Raw genomic sequence first — 13,296 nt, 5'->3', positions numbered from 1 at the left:
TTAACTTTTATTTTTAGTAGACATTGGAATTTGTTTTGATGTTCTCATTGCTGTTTGTTTTTACTGTTACTAGTAGTGCTTTTGTGAGTATTCTTACTCATGGCTGCTTGAGAACATATACTGGGCAGAAATCTGGAATTTCTGGGTCATTGGTTAAACATACTTCTGACTTTACTGGAAATTGTAAATATGTTGGAATCTAGGTTTTGTATGGCTCTTCTGTTCTCACTGAGGCTTTTATAGGTGAAGCTTAACTTTCATCGATTTAGGCAAATGTCTTTGGGAAAAAGGTTGGTTTAGTACTCAGCTTTCTACTTTCACTTAGATTTTGGCCTCTGAAGGTACCTCACTTTCTTGTCAGCTTGTTGATGTATTCAGACAGAGGTTTTTCTTACTTCATTATTTTGTTTTCAGCAAGTAGGTGCTCATCATACTTGCAAAAATGGAAGGCCTGAATATACATAGGTATTTTTGGGGAAGAGGTGGTAAACTGTTGTAAGAACAATTCATAATCTTTATGAAGTTTCTTACTATTTACAGTGTTCTTTCTTTTCTTCCTCTCTCCTCCCTCCCTCCTTCCTTTCATTAATCCCATCCTGGCCTTTGTGCTATTGTCATGTTACTGCTACATATGTTAACCCAATAATACATCATTATTTTTACTAGAATTTTAACTATACAGTGAAATTGACTCTTTGAAACATTTAACATTTCTATCTCCCCCCAAAACTCCTGTTACTCTTCCTTTATGTCACACCTTTTTCTCATTTCAACTCCTGGTAATCACTAATCTCTTCTTTGTTACTCTAATTTTTTTTTAATGTCATAAGATAGAGTCATAGTATACAACCTGTTCCTTTGGGTTTTATCTAACTTGTGTGTATAAATAGTTTGATCCTTTTGCTAAGTAGTATACCACTGTATGGATGTACCACAGTTTATCTATTGACTTATTAAAAGGACATTTGGGTTGTTTCCAGTTTTGAGTGGTTATCAATAGAGCTGTTACAGATATTTGTGTACAAGTTTTCTATGGACATAAATTTTCATTTCTCTTGGGTAAACACCTAGGAGTGATACTGCTGGATCATATGGTAAGTAATGCTTGATTTCAAAAGAAACCATCAAGCCTTTTTGCAGAGGGGCTGTACAGTTTTGCTCTTCAACCAGTAACATGTAAAAGTTCCAGTTGCTCACGTCCTCACCATTGCTTTATGTTATCAGTTGTTTTTTATTTTAGCCATTCAAACACGTGTATAGTATTATCTCATCCTGGCTTTAATTTACATTTCAAAAAGACTAGTGATACTGAACATCTCTGTCCTTATTTGATATCTGTATATCTTGTTTTAATTGAAATAACTAAAGATTTTACTTGTTTTTAATTGGATTATTTTCCTTCCAGAGTTTTGAGAATTCTTTATATATTTTGAATATAGTCCTTTGTTAGATAATGTGATTTGCAGACATTTTTTTCCTATTCTATAATATGTTTTCTTGTTGTAAGTTTTTTGCTGAGTTGTTTTTAGTTTTGATAAAGTCCAATTTATCAGTTTTTTTTTTCTTTTATACATCATGGGTTTGATTTCGTATTTAAACACTCTACATAAGCCTAAGTCACAAGGTTTTCTCCTAAGTTTTCTTCTAAATATTTCATAGTTGTGAGTTTTTTCTTTAGGTCTATGATAATTTTGAGTTAATTTTTGTATAAATATTATATTTGGGCTGAGGTTTATCTTGCCTGGAGAATCCCATGGACAGAGGAGCATGGTGGGCTACAGTCCACTGGATCGCAAAGAGTCGGACACAACCGAGCGACTTCACTTTTCACTTTCACTTTCATTTGTTTTGCCTATGGCAAATGGTGTTTTAGTACCATGTGTTGGACAACTAGCCTTCCTGCACTAAATTGCTTTTGCACCTTTGTCAAAAAATTTGCATGGATTCGTTTCTAGAGTCTGTATTCTGTTCTGTTGATAATGAATGTTTCTCTCTTCACCAGTGTTGCACAATACTGGAGCTTGATAGTAAGAAGCTCTTTGCCCTTCCATATGAATCTTTAGAATCAGATTTTATCTATGAGAAGTCCTGGCATTTTTGATAGGCATTAGGGTAAATCCTTATATCAATTTGGGAATGGGGGACAGTTGACATTTTTACGGTGTTGAATCTTTCAGTCCATGACTGTATGTCTTCATTTATTTAGGTCTTCTTTGATTTCTTTCATCAACATTCTGTAGTTTTCAGCATCATGTACGTGATTTATTCTATTTATACTTAAGCATTTTAGTTTTTTATTGTAAATGGTACTGTTTTTTAACCTTCGGTTTCAGTTTGTACAATACTGGTTTACAGAAATATGATTTTTTTTTCAGTGTGCCTGCATGCATGTGTGTGCATGCATGCATGTGCATGCTGACCTTGTATCCTAAGACCTTGCTAAATTCACTTACTAGTTCTAGGAGTATTTTTTTAAGATTGATAGAAGCAGCAGCATGGATACAGACAGGTCTTCTAGCTTCAAATCCAGTCTTTTTCCCCTAAACCAAGTTTTTGTTGCTATCAGTTCAAAACATTTAGTACCTATATTAAAGTATGATTCCTTATTGCTTTCTTCCTTAGTAACTTGAATTAAAAAAGTAGAAATTACTCTGTATCACACTAACAATTTTAATGATTTGTAGGACTGTGATAAACTTTTACTAGATTCTAATTAATATTTTGTTACAAGATTTTATATATATATATATACACACACACACACAGATGTGTGAATAAACAGGATAAAATAGACTAGAAAATGTTATGAGAAAAGGTCTCAAATTTAGGTTAGGAAGAAGTATTTTTCTTTTCCATTAATATCTTCTCTCTCCTTTATCACTATTAAATAATTCTTTTCTTCTTCCAGTTTACCTAATCTAGTTTTGTTTTGCCCTTTAGTTATTTCAAGTACCATTGGAAGAGGAAGGACAACGAGGTGGGCCTATCCTTGCACCGGAAGAAATTAAGACGATTTTTGGTAGTATTCCAGATATCTTTGATGTGCACACTAAGATAAAGGTAAATTTGTATATGTTAGTGTGGTAGTAATTCTTTTTAGATTATGTATATTTCCTGTGATTTTTAATGTACTTCTAGTTAGCTAAATAAATTTTGTATTTAAAACTTTTTAATCCCTCATTTATTCCTTTGAATCACTTGCCTCTTTGCTCTAGCACCTTATTAATGTTTCTTTCCTGCTACCTGTGTTTTTACTTTGATTAATTTGAAAATAAAGAATTTAGACCTTATAAAGTCTTTTCTATTAAGATAATGTGTTTGCTAATACTATTTTTCTTGTTCTTCTTCTGCTATTCATCTTGGGTTGTATGTTTTTGTTTGGTTTGTTTAAAAAATGGAAGTGGGAAAAGGTTAGAGATCATTTCATTCATTCCTCTCTCTCTCTCTTTATGTATATAGTCAGATGAATGCCAAAACTGTAAAAGACAATGCTGTCTACTTTTATTATAATAATTTTCCTTTGTTGAAGGGTCCCTGGACTCCAGGTATCAATCTCTCATAGTAAAGTAATTTGGGGAAAGATTTAGATGAACTCTTAAAAGTAATTTAGCTTTATTTCCTCTTCATATATGATGCTGGAGCACAACTGATCAGTTTTCTTCTCAGAACAACCCATTTTGATGTTTATTACAGCTTTGTGGCAGTATCATAGCCAGTGAGGTTTATTTGAGGCACAATATTATTGCTAATTTATCTTTTCCCTAATGTTTACTCCATGTTACAATAAAATGATCAGTCTGAGTTACAGAATGTTTTCAAACAAATACATTAACTTACTTTTGATTTTAGTGCATGTTGTAGACAAAAATATGAAAGATCTGTAAGTTAATAAAAATGCAGTTTATCGAATGCTTATATTTTGTATTTTTTCAAAATCCTTGACCATATTTCACCTATTTCTAGATTTACAAGTAAGTTTGAAGGAGTCTTTCTTTTCTTAAAAGGTTAAAAAGCTATGGAATCTCAGGCTAGTTTATCCCTATTTCCAAGTAGGATTCTGAATATTTGAAGAGTAAAGTCTTCTTGGAATGGTCTTTTTTTTTTTTCCTCATGAGAAACATTGAGAGGTATAAAGATAGAGTAGAATGGCAAGCAGATTTTCATCTTGGTGTTTTGCTGCTAATTTGGTCACTTGGTGACTTGGTCACTTGCTGCTAAAGATCACTTGGTGTCAGTCACTTTAGCCATTCTGGGTATGCAAATTTCCATCTAATATAAAATGTTACAAACTTTTTATGTATACAGATCATAATCTCAGTTTGGCATATTTTGTTCTCTGATTCACTGGACCTTCTTTTGTTGTTAATTTTTTTTACTGAATAAATGGTTATTTTTAAATTCTATATTGTTTTACAATTTTGGAAAGTTTTGTATACATGATTTCATATAATCCCATAATAACCCTGTTTGCCCTCACTATTATATTGCCCTTCTCACTTCGGTCTCCCCAAGGGTAACCATTAGTTTGTGCTCTATATCTGTGTCTGCTTTTATGTTTCCTTCACTAGTGAGTCACTGGAGCTTTGAAAACGATTGTTACCTTTTAGTTTTCTAATGTGTAACCCAATTTTTTAAGCTTCTTCTACAAACTTGGATTACCAATATTTCAAGTAGTAGTTGTTTATTAGCTAATTTCAGGTTTGTCATGCATTTAAAATATTAAAGCCTATGGTTTTTTTCCTACCACGAAACCAATATGTGCTGTCAAACATTTATAAAATAAAGGAGAAAAGGAAAAAGTAGAAAATACCTATAATTCTGTAACCCAAATACTCCCAAAATTATGCTGTATTTTCTTTGTCTTTTTTTTGCATGATATTTTTTTCTTTTTTTCCTTTTAAATGTAGCCTGCCCTTTATCAGGTACTGCCACATCCACTGAACATTATCAAGAAGTTGATACTCTAATTGTCTACATTTTACAGATGTGAAACTGCTATGTACAGAGATTGAATAATTTTTCTAAAGTCAATCATGTAATAAATGCTGGGCATTGACTGACTTTGAACCCTTTTTTGTCTAACTTCAAAGTCTGTTCTCCTAAACCCTTATAAAGTTTTCTTGCTCCCAACCCCCTTTTTTTATGAGATAAACTTAACATGTTACATTGTGTTAGTTTTAGGTATACAACAATAATGGATTCATATGGGTATGTATTGCAAAATGATCACCACAATAAATTTAGTTAAGATCTACCACCACACATAGTTTGTTTTTTGTTTTTTTCTTTATGTTGAGAACTATTTAGCTCCACTTTATTGGCAGCTTTCAGATACACAAATAGCGTTGTTGACTATAGTCACCATACTCTACGTTACATCTTCAGGCTGGAGTAAGTGAAATAACTGGAAATTTGCCTTTTGACCGCCTTTACCCATTTTACCCACCCTCCTTCCCGTCTCTGGCGACTGCCAGTCTGTATCTATGAGATTTTTGTGTTTGTTTTTCGTGGGATTTTTTTAGATTCCACATGTAAGTAAGATCATATAGTACTTATCTTTCTCTGACTTATCTCATGTATTATAATACCCTCAAGGACTATACATGTTATTACAGAAGGCATAATGGCTTTTTCATGGCTAAATAGTATTTTATTGTATATCCCACATTTTCTTTATCCATTCATTAATTCATGGACATTTAGGTTCTTTCCACGTCCTGATTTACTAATGCTATATTGCTTCTTGATTATATGCTGTATATATTCTTTCAGTATGTAAATGAGTAAATCATGTAAATATGGCTTAAACTTGTACAGTTCTTCATATCATAATGGTATGGTATTCCTAAGAAGCACTGGTATTTGTATTTTATAACATTGCATAGTGGTTACAGATTTGGACTGTGGAATAAAGTAGATTTGGGTTCAAAGTAAGTTAACTTTAATTGCTTCAGTTTTCTTCTCTGTAAAATGGGGATAGTAGTGTCTGAATCATGAGTGGTTGTTTTGTGAAGGATTAAAATCATTTTTTACCCACTGTGTTTACAACCACTCTGGCAGTTAGATTTGTTTCAGTAGATATTTGCTGAATATTGGCCATGCTACTTTTTAAATGTCCAAATCAGGACTGGAAGTTAAATTTATTTTGTCATCTTAGATATTATGTGTACACCTTTAGCCTCATTCTTCATTTGTCTGCAACTTATTGCATGCTAATGGTTAGCTTAAGATGAGAATGTCTGAGATTGTTATCAGCATCTTTTTCTGTGTGTGAATTTTTCCTTTTCATTGCTAATCAGCATTGGTTCTTGATGTGCAAAACCTGCTTTTGTATGGAACTATGAAGAAACAAAAGAGAAAGAGGAGTTGAGGGAGGACTTTTCTTTTTATGTTTATGCTTTGTTATTTGTTAATTTAGTGTTAAGTCTCAGGACCTTGAACTTGTTTCAGGAACAGGTTTGTATTGGGGAGTCTGCTGATTTGGTGTCTTGTGCAGTGAGCTAAGTAAAAGAGAAACCCATTTTGTGTAAAAGTAGATGATAATGGTATAGAAGAAATCTTAGCAAGGAAGAAAAGAAAGAAAGAGCTTAACTTTCTTAGTCCAATCTGTTTACAACTTCCTCTACTTTTTAAATAGGCTTTGGGAGCTCTGTGCTCAGTGTGTTAGAACTATAGAGTTTTCCTTTCTTACTGCCAGGAGGTAATGTTGGGAGCATCCTATGGAGAATTGTGTATGGACAAGGAGGAGACATGTCCCAGGGTCTGTACTAAACCGAGTCAAGCATATTCCCACAGAAACATCGTAAGAAATGATGGCACTATGACTAATACTCTTGGGGGCTCACCTGCCCACCTGACTCCCCATTTCTAATGGCGATAGCTGTGCTATAGGTCTAGTAGAATGACATGGAATCTGGAGTCAGACAAGCATGAGTGTGAATACTGGTTCACAACTGTGTGATTTGGGGCAAGTTGAAAATGGCAACCCACTCCAGTACTCTTGCCTGGAAAATCCCACGGACTGAGGAGCCTGGTAGGCTACAGTCCATGGGGTCGCAAAGAGTCAGACACGACTGAGTGACTTCACTTCACTTCACTTCAATCTCTCTAAGCCTTAGTTTCTTTATTACTTAGTCTCTGAAGAGGTGGAAATAATACACAGAAGAACTGTACAAAAAAGATCTTCACGACCCAGATAATCACGATGCTGTGATCACTCATCTAGAGCCAGAGATCCTGGAATGTGAAGTCAAGTGGGCCTTAGAAAGCATCACTACGAACAAAGCTAGTGGAGGTGATGGAATTCCAGTTGAGCTATTTCAAATCCTGAAAGATGATGCTGTGAAAGTGCTGCACTCAATATGCCAGCAAATTTGGAAAACTCAGCAGTGGCCACAAGACTGGAAAAGGTCAGTTTTCATTCCAATCCCAGAGAAAGGCAATGCCAAAGAATGCTCAAACTATCGCACAATTGCACTCATCTCACACTCTAGTAAAGTAATGCTCAAAATTCTCCAAGCCAGGCTTCAGTAATATGTGAACTGTGAACTTCCTGATGTTCAAGCTGGTTTTAGAAAAGGCAGAGGAACCAGAGATCAAATTGCCAACATCCACTGGATCATGGAAAAAGCAAGAGAGTTCCAGAAAAACATCTATTTCTGCTTTATTGACTATGCTAAAGCCTTTGACTGTGTAGATTACAATGAACTGTGGAAAATTGTGAAAGAGATGGGAATACCAGACCACCTGACCTGCCTCTTGAGAAATCTGTATGCAGGTCAGGAAGCAACAGTTAGAACTGGACATGGAACAACAGACTGGTTCCAAATAGAAAAAGGAGTACATCAAGGCTGTATATTGTCACCCTGCTTATTTAACTTATATGCAGAGTACATCATGAGAAACGCTGGACTGGAAGAAACACAAGCTGGAATCAAGATTGCCGGGAGAAATATCAATAACCTCAGATACGCAGATGACACCACCCTTATGGCAGAAAGTGAAGAGGTCAAAAGCCTCTTGATGAAAGTGAAAGTGGAGAGTGAAAAAGTTGGCTTAGAGTTCAACATTCAGAAAACGAAGATCATGGCATCCGGTCCCATCACTTCATGGGAAATAGATGGGGAAACAGTGGACACGGTGTCAGACATTATTTTTGGGGGCTCCAAAATCACTGCAGATGGTGACTGCAGCCATGAAATTAAAAGGTGCTTACTCCTTGGAAGGAAAGTTATGTCCAACCTAGATAGCATATTGAAAAGCAGAGACATGACTTTGCCAACAAAGGTCTGTCTAATCAAGGCTATAGTTTTTCCTATGGTCATGCATGGATGTGAGAGTTGGACTGTGAAGAAGGCTGAGCACCGAAGAATTGATGCTTTTGAACTGTGATGTTGGAGAAGACTCTTGAGAGTCCCTTGGACTGCAAGGAGATCCACCCAGTCCATTCTGAAGGAGATCAGCCCTGGGATTTCTTTGGAAGGAATGATGCTAAAGCTGAAACTCCAGTCCTTTGGCCACCTCATGCGAAGAGTTGACTCATTGGTAAAGACTCTGTTGCTGGGAGGGATTGGGGGCAAGAGGAGAAGGGGACACCAGAGGATGAGATGGCAGGATGGCATCACTGACTCGATGGACGTGAGTCTGAGTGAACTCTGGGAGTTGGTGATGGACAGGGAGGCCTGGTGTGCTGCAATTCATGGAGTCGCAAAGAGTCGGACATGACTTAGCAACTGAACTGAACTGAACTGAGCCGGCCAAGTGATTAGGGCAGAGATCTTTATTTAATCAACAGGCTTAAGTATTTAAAGGTTAACCAGATACAGTAGACTTTTTCAGGTGGCCTGGAGATTATTTTACTTTCTGATTGCAATGGTCTCATATAACTATATACCACCATCCTGTAATTGTTTACACTTTAAAAATGTACCGCTAGATTATATTTGTGAAGCTATAGGTTTTTTCTCTTTTACAGCACAGTTTTCCAAATATCTCCCATATTTATATTAAACACATAGGAAAAGATATTTAATAGTAACTTACTGAGCACTACTGTCTGTTAGGGTTTCTTCTAAGTGCTATACAAATATTAGCTAATTTAATCCTTTATGAGATAGGAGTCATTTATATACTTATTTTTCAGAATAAAAAATTGAGGCACTTATAGGTTAAGTAGTTTGCCCAAGGACACAACACTTAACAGGCTCTAGAGCCAGTATTTAAAACAGACTAGTCCGTGCTAGAATTCACTGCATTATATTGTTCCAAGATTATTCTTATGTATAATCCTTTTATTCTTTTGTTTCTTTCAAGTACAATTTTAAATAATTAAATCTTAATTCTTGACTCTGTAGGCTGTTTAATTATTCTTGGTTTGAGTTTACCTTGCGCTACTGAAAGTAAATTTTTCCCTTTTGACTTTTCTGAATCTGCAGAGTATAGGATGTGAAGTGAAGTGAAGTGATAGTTGCTCAGTCGTGTCTGACTCTTTGCAACCCCATGGGCTCTACAGTCCATGGAATTCTCCAGGCCAGAATACTGGAGTGGGTAGCCTTTCCCTTCTCCAGGGGATCTTCCCAACCCAGGTATCTAACCCAGGTTTCCCGCACTGCAGGTGGATTCTTTACCACTTGAGCCACAAGGGAAGCCCAGGGTATAGGATAATGGTTCTTAAATTATTTGGTTTCAGGATCCCTTTTCATTCTTAAAAAATGATTGAGGAACTTGTGTTTGCTGCTGCTGCTAAGTCGCTTCAGTCGTGTCCGACTCTGTGCGACCCCGTAGATGGCAGCCCACGAGGCTCCCCCGTCCCTGGGATTCTCCAGGCAAGAACACTGGAGTGGGTTGCCATTTCCTTCTCCAACGCATGAAATTGAAAAGTGAAAGTGAAGTTGCTCAGTTGTGTCTGACTCCTAGCGACCCCATGGACTGCAGCCTACCAGGCTCCTCCGTCCATGGGTTTTTCCAGGCAAGAGTAGTGGAGTGGGTTGCCATTGTTTATGTAGGTTTTATTTATTCATATTAATTGATTTTGAAATTGAAACAGAAAGTTTAAAAATACTTTTAAAGATGCCTCAGTTTTTTAACAGTTTCATTGAAGTACATTTTACATCTTTAAACTCAACCTTTTTTAAAATATATGATTCACTGATTTTAGTAAGTCACCAAATCATGCAGCCGTCACCATATACATTTTAGAACATCTTCATCTTACCCACTGAGATCCTTCATGCCCATTCCTAGCCCTGGTCCAGGAAACCACTAATCTATTTTATGTCTTACAAATTTGCCTTTTCTAGACATTGCATATAAACATAAATATATAATAGGTAATGTCTTATGTCTGGCTTCTTTAACTTAGTATATTTTTGAATTTCATGTATGATTTAGCACGTTAGTAGTTTGTTCCTTTGTGTGGCCAGGTAATAGTCCATTATAAGGATATGCTGCGTTTCTTTATCCATTCACCAGTTGATAGAAATTTAGGTTGTTTCCAGTTTTTGGCAGTTATGAATCATGCTGATATGAACATTGCAGATCTTTGTTTGGGTGTGTTTTCATTCTCTTCCATAGATACTTACGAGTAGAATTGCTGGGTTATATTGGCAGTCTTCATTTAAAAATTTTGAGAAACTATCAGGTTTTTACATCATTTTATATTCTGAATAGTAATGTATATGCATTCAAATTTCTATCCATTCTTTCCGGTACTTATACGTTTTCTTTTATAACCATTCTAGGATATAAAATGATTTTATTTGCATTTCCCTAATAATTAATGATGTTGAGCGTCTTTTCATCTGCTTCTTTTTCTTTTGTATATTATTCTTGTGAAATGTGTGCTTAGATCTGGCGCCCATTTTTTGGTTGTGTTGTGTGTTGGCTTACCAAGTTGTAAAGGTTCTCTGTAAATTCTTGGTACAAGTCCTTTATTAGCTATGTGTTTTGCAGATATTTCCTCCCAGCCTGTTGTTGCTTATTTCATTTTTGGTATTCTTTTGGAATACCAAAATTTTTAATTTTGATGAAGTCCGGTTTATCCATTTTTTAAAATGTAATGTGCTTTTGCTGTTATATCTAAGAAATTTTTGCCTAACCCAAGATTTTGAAGATTTTCTCCTGTGTTTTCTTCTAGAAGGTGTATTGTTTTAGCTCTTACAGTTAGATCTATAACTTGAGTTCATTTTTGGCTAAGGTGAAGGTTTAAAGATCATCTTTTTGTATGTGGATATACAATATTAAGAAGAGGTGGCAAGAATACACAGAAGAACTATACAAAAGAGATCTTCATGATCCAGATAACCATGATGCTGTGATCACTCACCTAGAGCCAGACATCCTGGAATGCAAAGTCAGGTAGGCCTTAGGAAGCATCACTATGAACAAAGCTAGTGGAGGTGATAGAATTTTAGTTGAGATATTTCAAATCCTGAAAGATGATGCTGTGAAAGTGCTGCACTCAATATGCCAGCAAATTTGGAAAACTCAGCAGTGGCCACAGGACCAGTTTTCATTCCAGTCCCAAAGAAAGGCAATGCCAAAGAATGTTGAAACCACACACAATTGTACTCATTTCACATGCTAGCAAAGTAATGCTCAAAATTCTCCAAGCAAGGCTTCAGTGGTACGGGAACAGAGAACTTCCAGATGTTCAAGCTGGATTTAAAAAAGGCAGAGGAAGCAGAAATCAAATTGCCAACATCTGTTGGATCATGGAAAAAGCAGGAGAGTTCCAGAAAAACATCTACTTCTGCTTCATTGACTACGCTAAAGCCTTTGACTATGAGGATCACAATAACCTGTGGAAAATTCTTAAAGAGATGGGAATACCAGACCACCTGACCTGCCTCCTGAGAAATCTGTATGCAGGTCAAGAAGGAACAGTTAGAACCAGACACGGAACACTGGACTGGTTCCAAATTGGGAAGAAGTATGTCAAGGCCATATTGTCACCCTGCTTATTTAACTTATATGCAGAGTACATCATGAGAAATTCTGGGCTGGATGAAGCACAAGCTGGAATCAAGATTGCCAAGAGAAATATCAATAACCTCAGGTGTGCAGATGACACTATCCTAATGGCAGAAAGTGAAGAGGAATGAAAGAGCTTCTTGATGAAAGTGAAATAGGAGAATGAAAAAGCTGGCTTAAAACTCAGCATTCAGAAAACTAAAATCATGGTATCCCGCCCCACCACTTATGGCAACTAGATGGGAAACAATGGAAACAGTGACAGACTTTATTTTCTTGGGCTCCAAAATCACTGCAGATGGTGATTGCAGCTATGAAATTAAAAGATACTTGCTCTTTAGAAGAAAAGCTATGACCAACCTAGACAGCATATTAAAAAGCAGAGACATTACTTAGCCAACAAAGGTCCATCTAGTCAAAGCTATGTTTTTTCCAATAGTCATGTATGGATGTGAGAGTTGGACTGTAAAGAAAGCTGAGCACCAAAGAATTGATGCTTTTGAGCTGTGGTGTTGGAGAAGACTCTTAAGAGTCCCTTGGACTGCAAGGAGATCCAACCAGTCCATCCTAAAGGATATCAGTCCTGGGTGTTTATTGGAAGGACTGATGCTGAAGCTGAAACTCCAATACTTTGGCCACCTGATGTAAAGAACTGACTCATTTGAAAAGCCCCTGATGCTGGGAAAGATTGAAGGCGGGAAAGGTAGGGGATGACAGAGGATGAGATGGTTTGGATGGCATCACCAACTCGATCGACATGAGTTTGAGCAAGCTTCAGGAATTGGTGATGGACAGGGAGGCCTGGTATGCTACAGTCCGTGGGGTCAGAAAGAGTTGGACATGACTGAGTGACTCAACTGAACTGAACTGAACTCATGCAATTTTAAAAATATATGTTAATAATAATGACTCCTTATGTGGTAGTATAAATAACATGTTCTTTTCTAAAATAACTAATTTCCAAAACAGAAACAGTGATGTTGATTTGTTTTGCCTTTTTTTTGTCTGGCTTAATAGAAAACTTGTTTCTCCTGTCTACTGCTTAATTCATTCTATTGCAGTATCACACATCATGTCACCTCCATATGACTCTGTTGTATCCTTATGAGAGAATCAAGGAGTCAAATAATGCCTTCATATTGTAATGAAAATAGTTTAATCTTATGGATCCCACTAAAAATATCTGTTGGGAAAGTGTCTGCATGTAACAGTTTGAGAACCTCTTGTATAAGTGTATTGATTAATTTCTACTTTAAAGTCACTTTTAGAATTTCAGTTAGGGCATGTCATTTCTTACCATTTCATCATCTGGTTTTATTATCTTAG

General features: G+C 36.1%; 1 protein-coding gene across 10 annotated transcripts in view; it reads left to right on the top strand.

Annotated features, from left to right (window-relative positions):
- Positions 1–13,296, top strand: part of ECT2 (epithelial cell transforming 2) — a 60,281-nt gene that overhangs the window by 20,828 nt on the left and 26,157 nt on the right. For all 10 annotated transcript variants that reach the window (XM_024997071.2, XM_024997128.2, XM_005201670.5 and 7 more), the window contains 1 exon segment: positions 2,941–3,060. In XM_024997071.2, coding sequence (XP_024852839.1) covers positions 2,941–3,060 — 120 coding nt within the window.

The sequence above is a fragment of the Bos taurus genome, chromosome 1 (assembly GCF_002263795.3).
Source record: "Bos taurus isolate L1 Dominette 01449 registration number 42190680 breed Hereford chromosome 1, ARS-UCD2.0, whole genome shotgun sequence".
In the NCBI taxonomy this organism is placed as follows: Eukaryota; Metazoa; Chordata; class Mammalia; order Artiodactyla; family Bovidae; genus Bos; species Bos taurus.
This window is presented reverse-complemented; position numbering and strand designations above follow the sequence as displayed.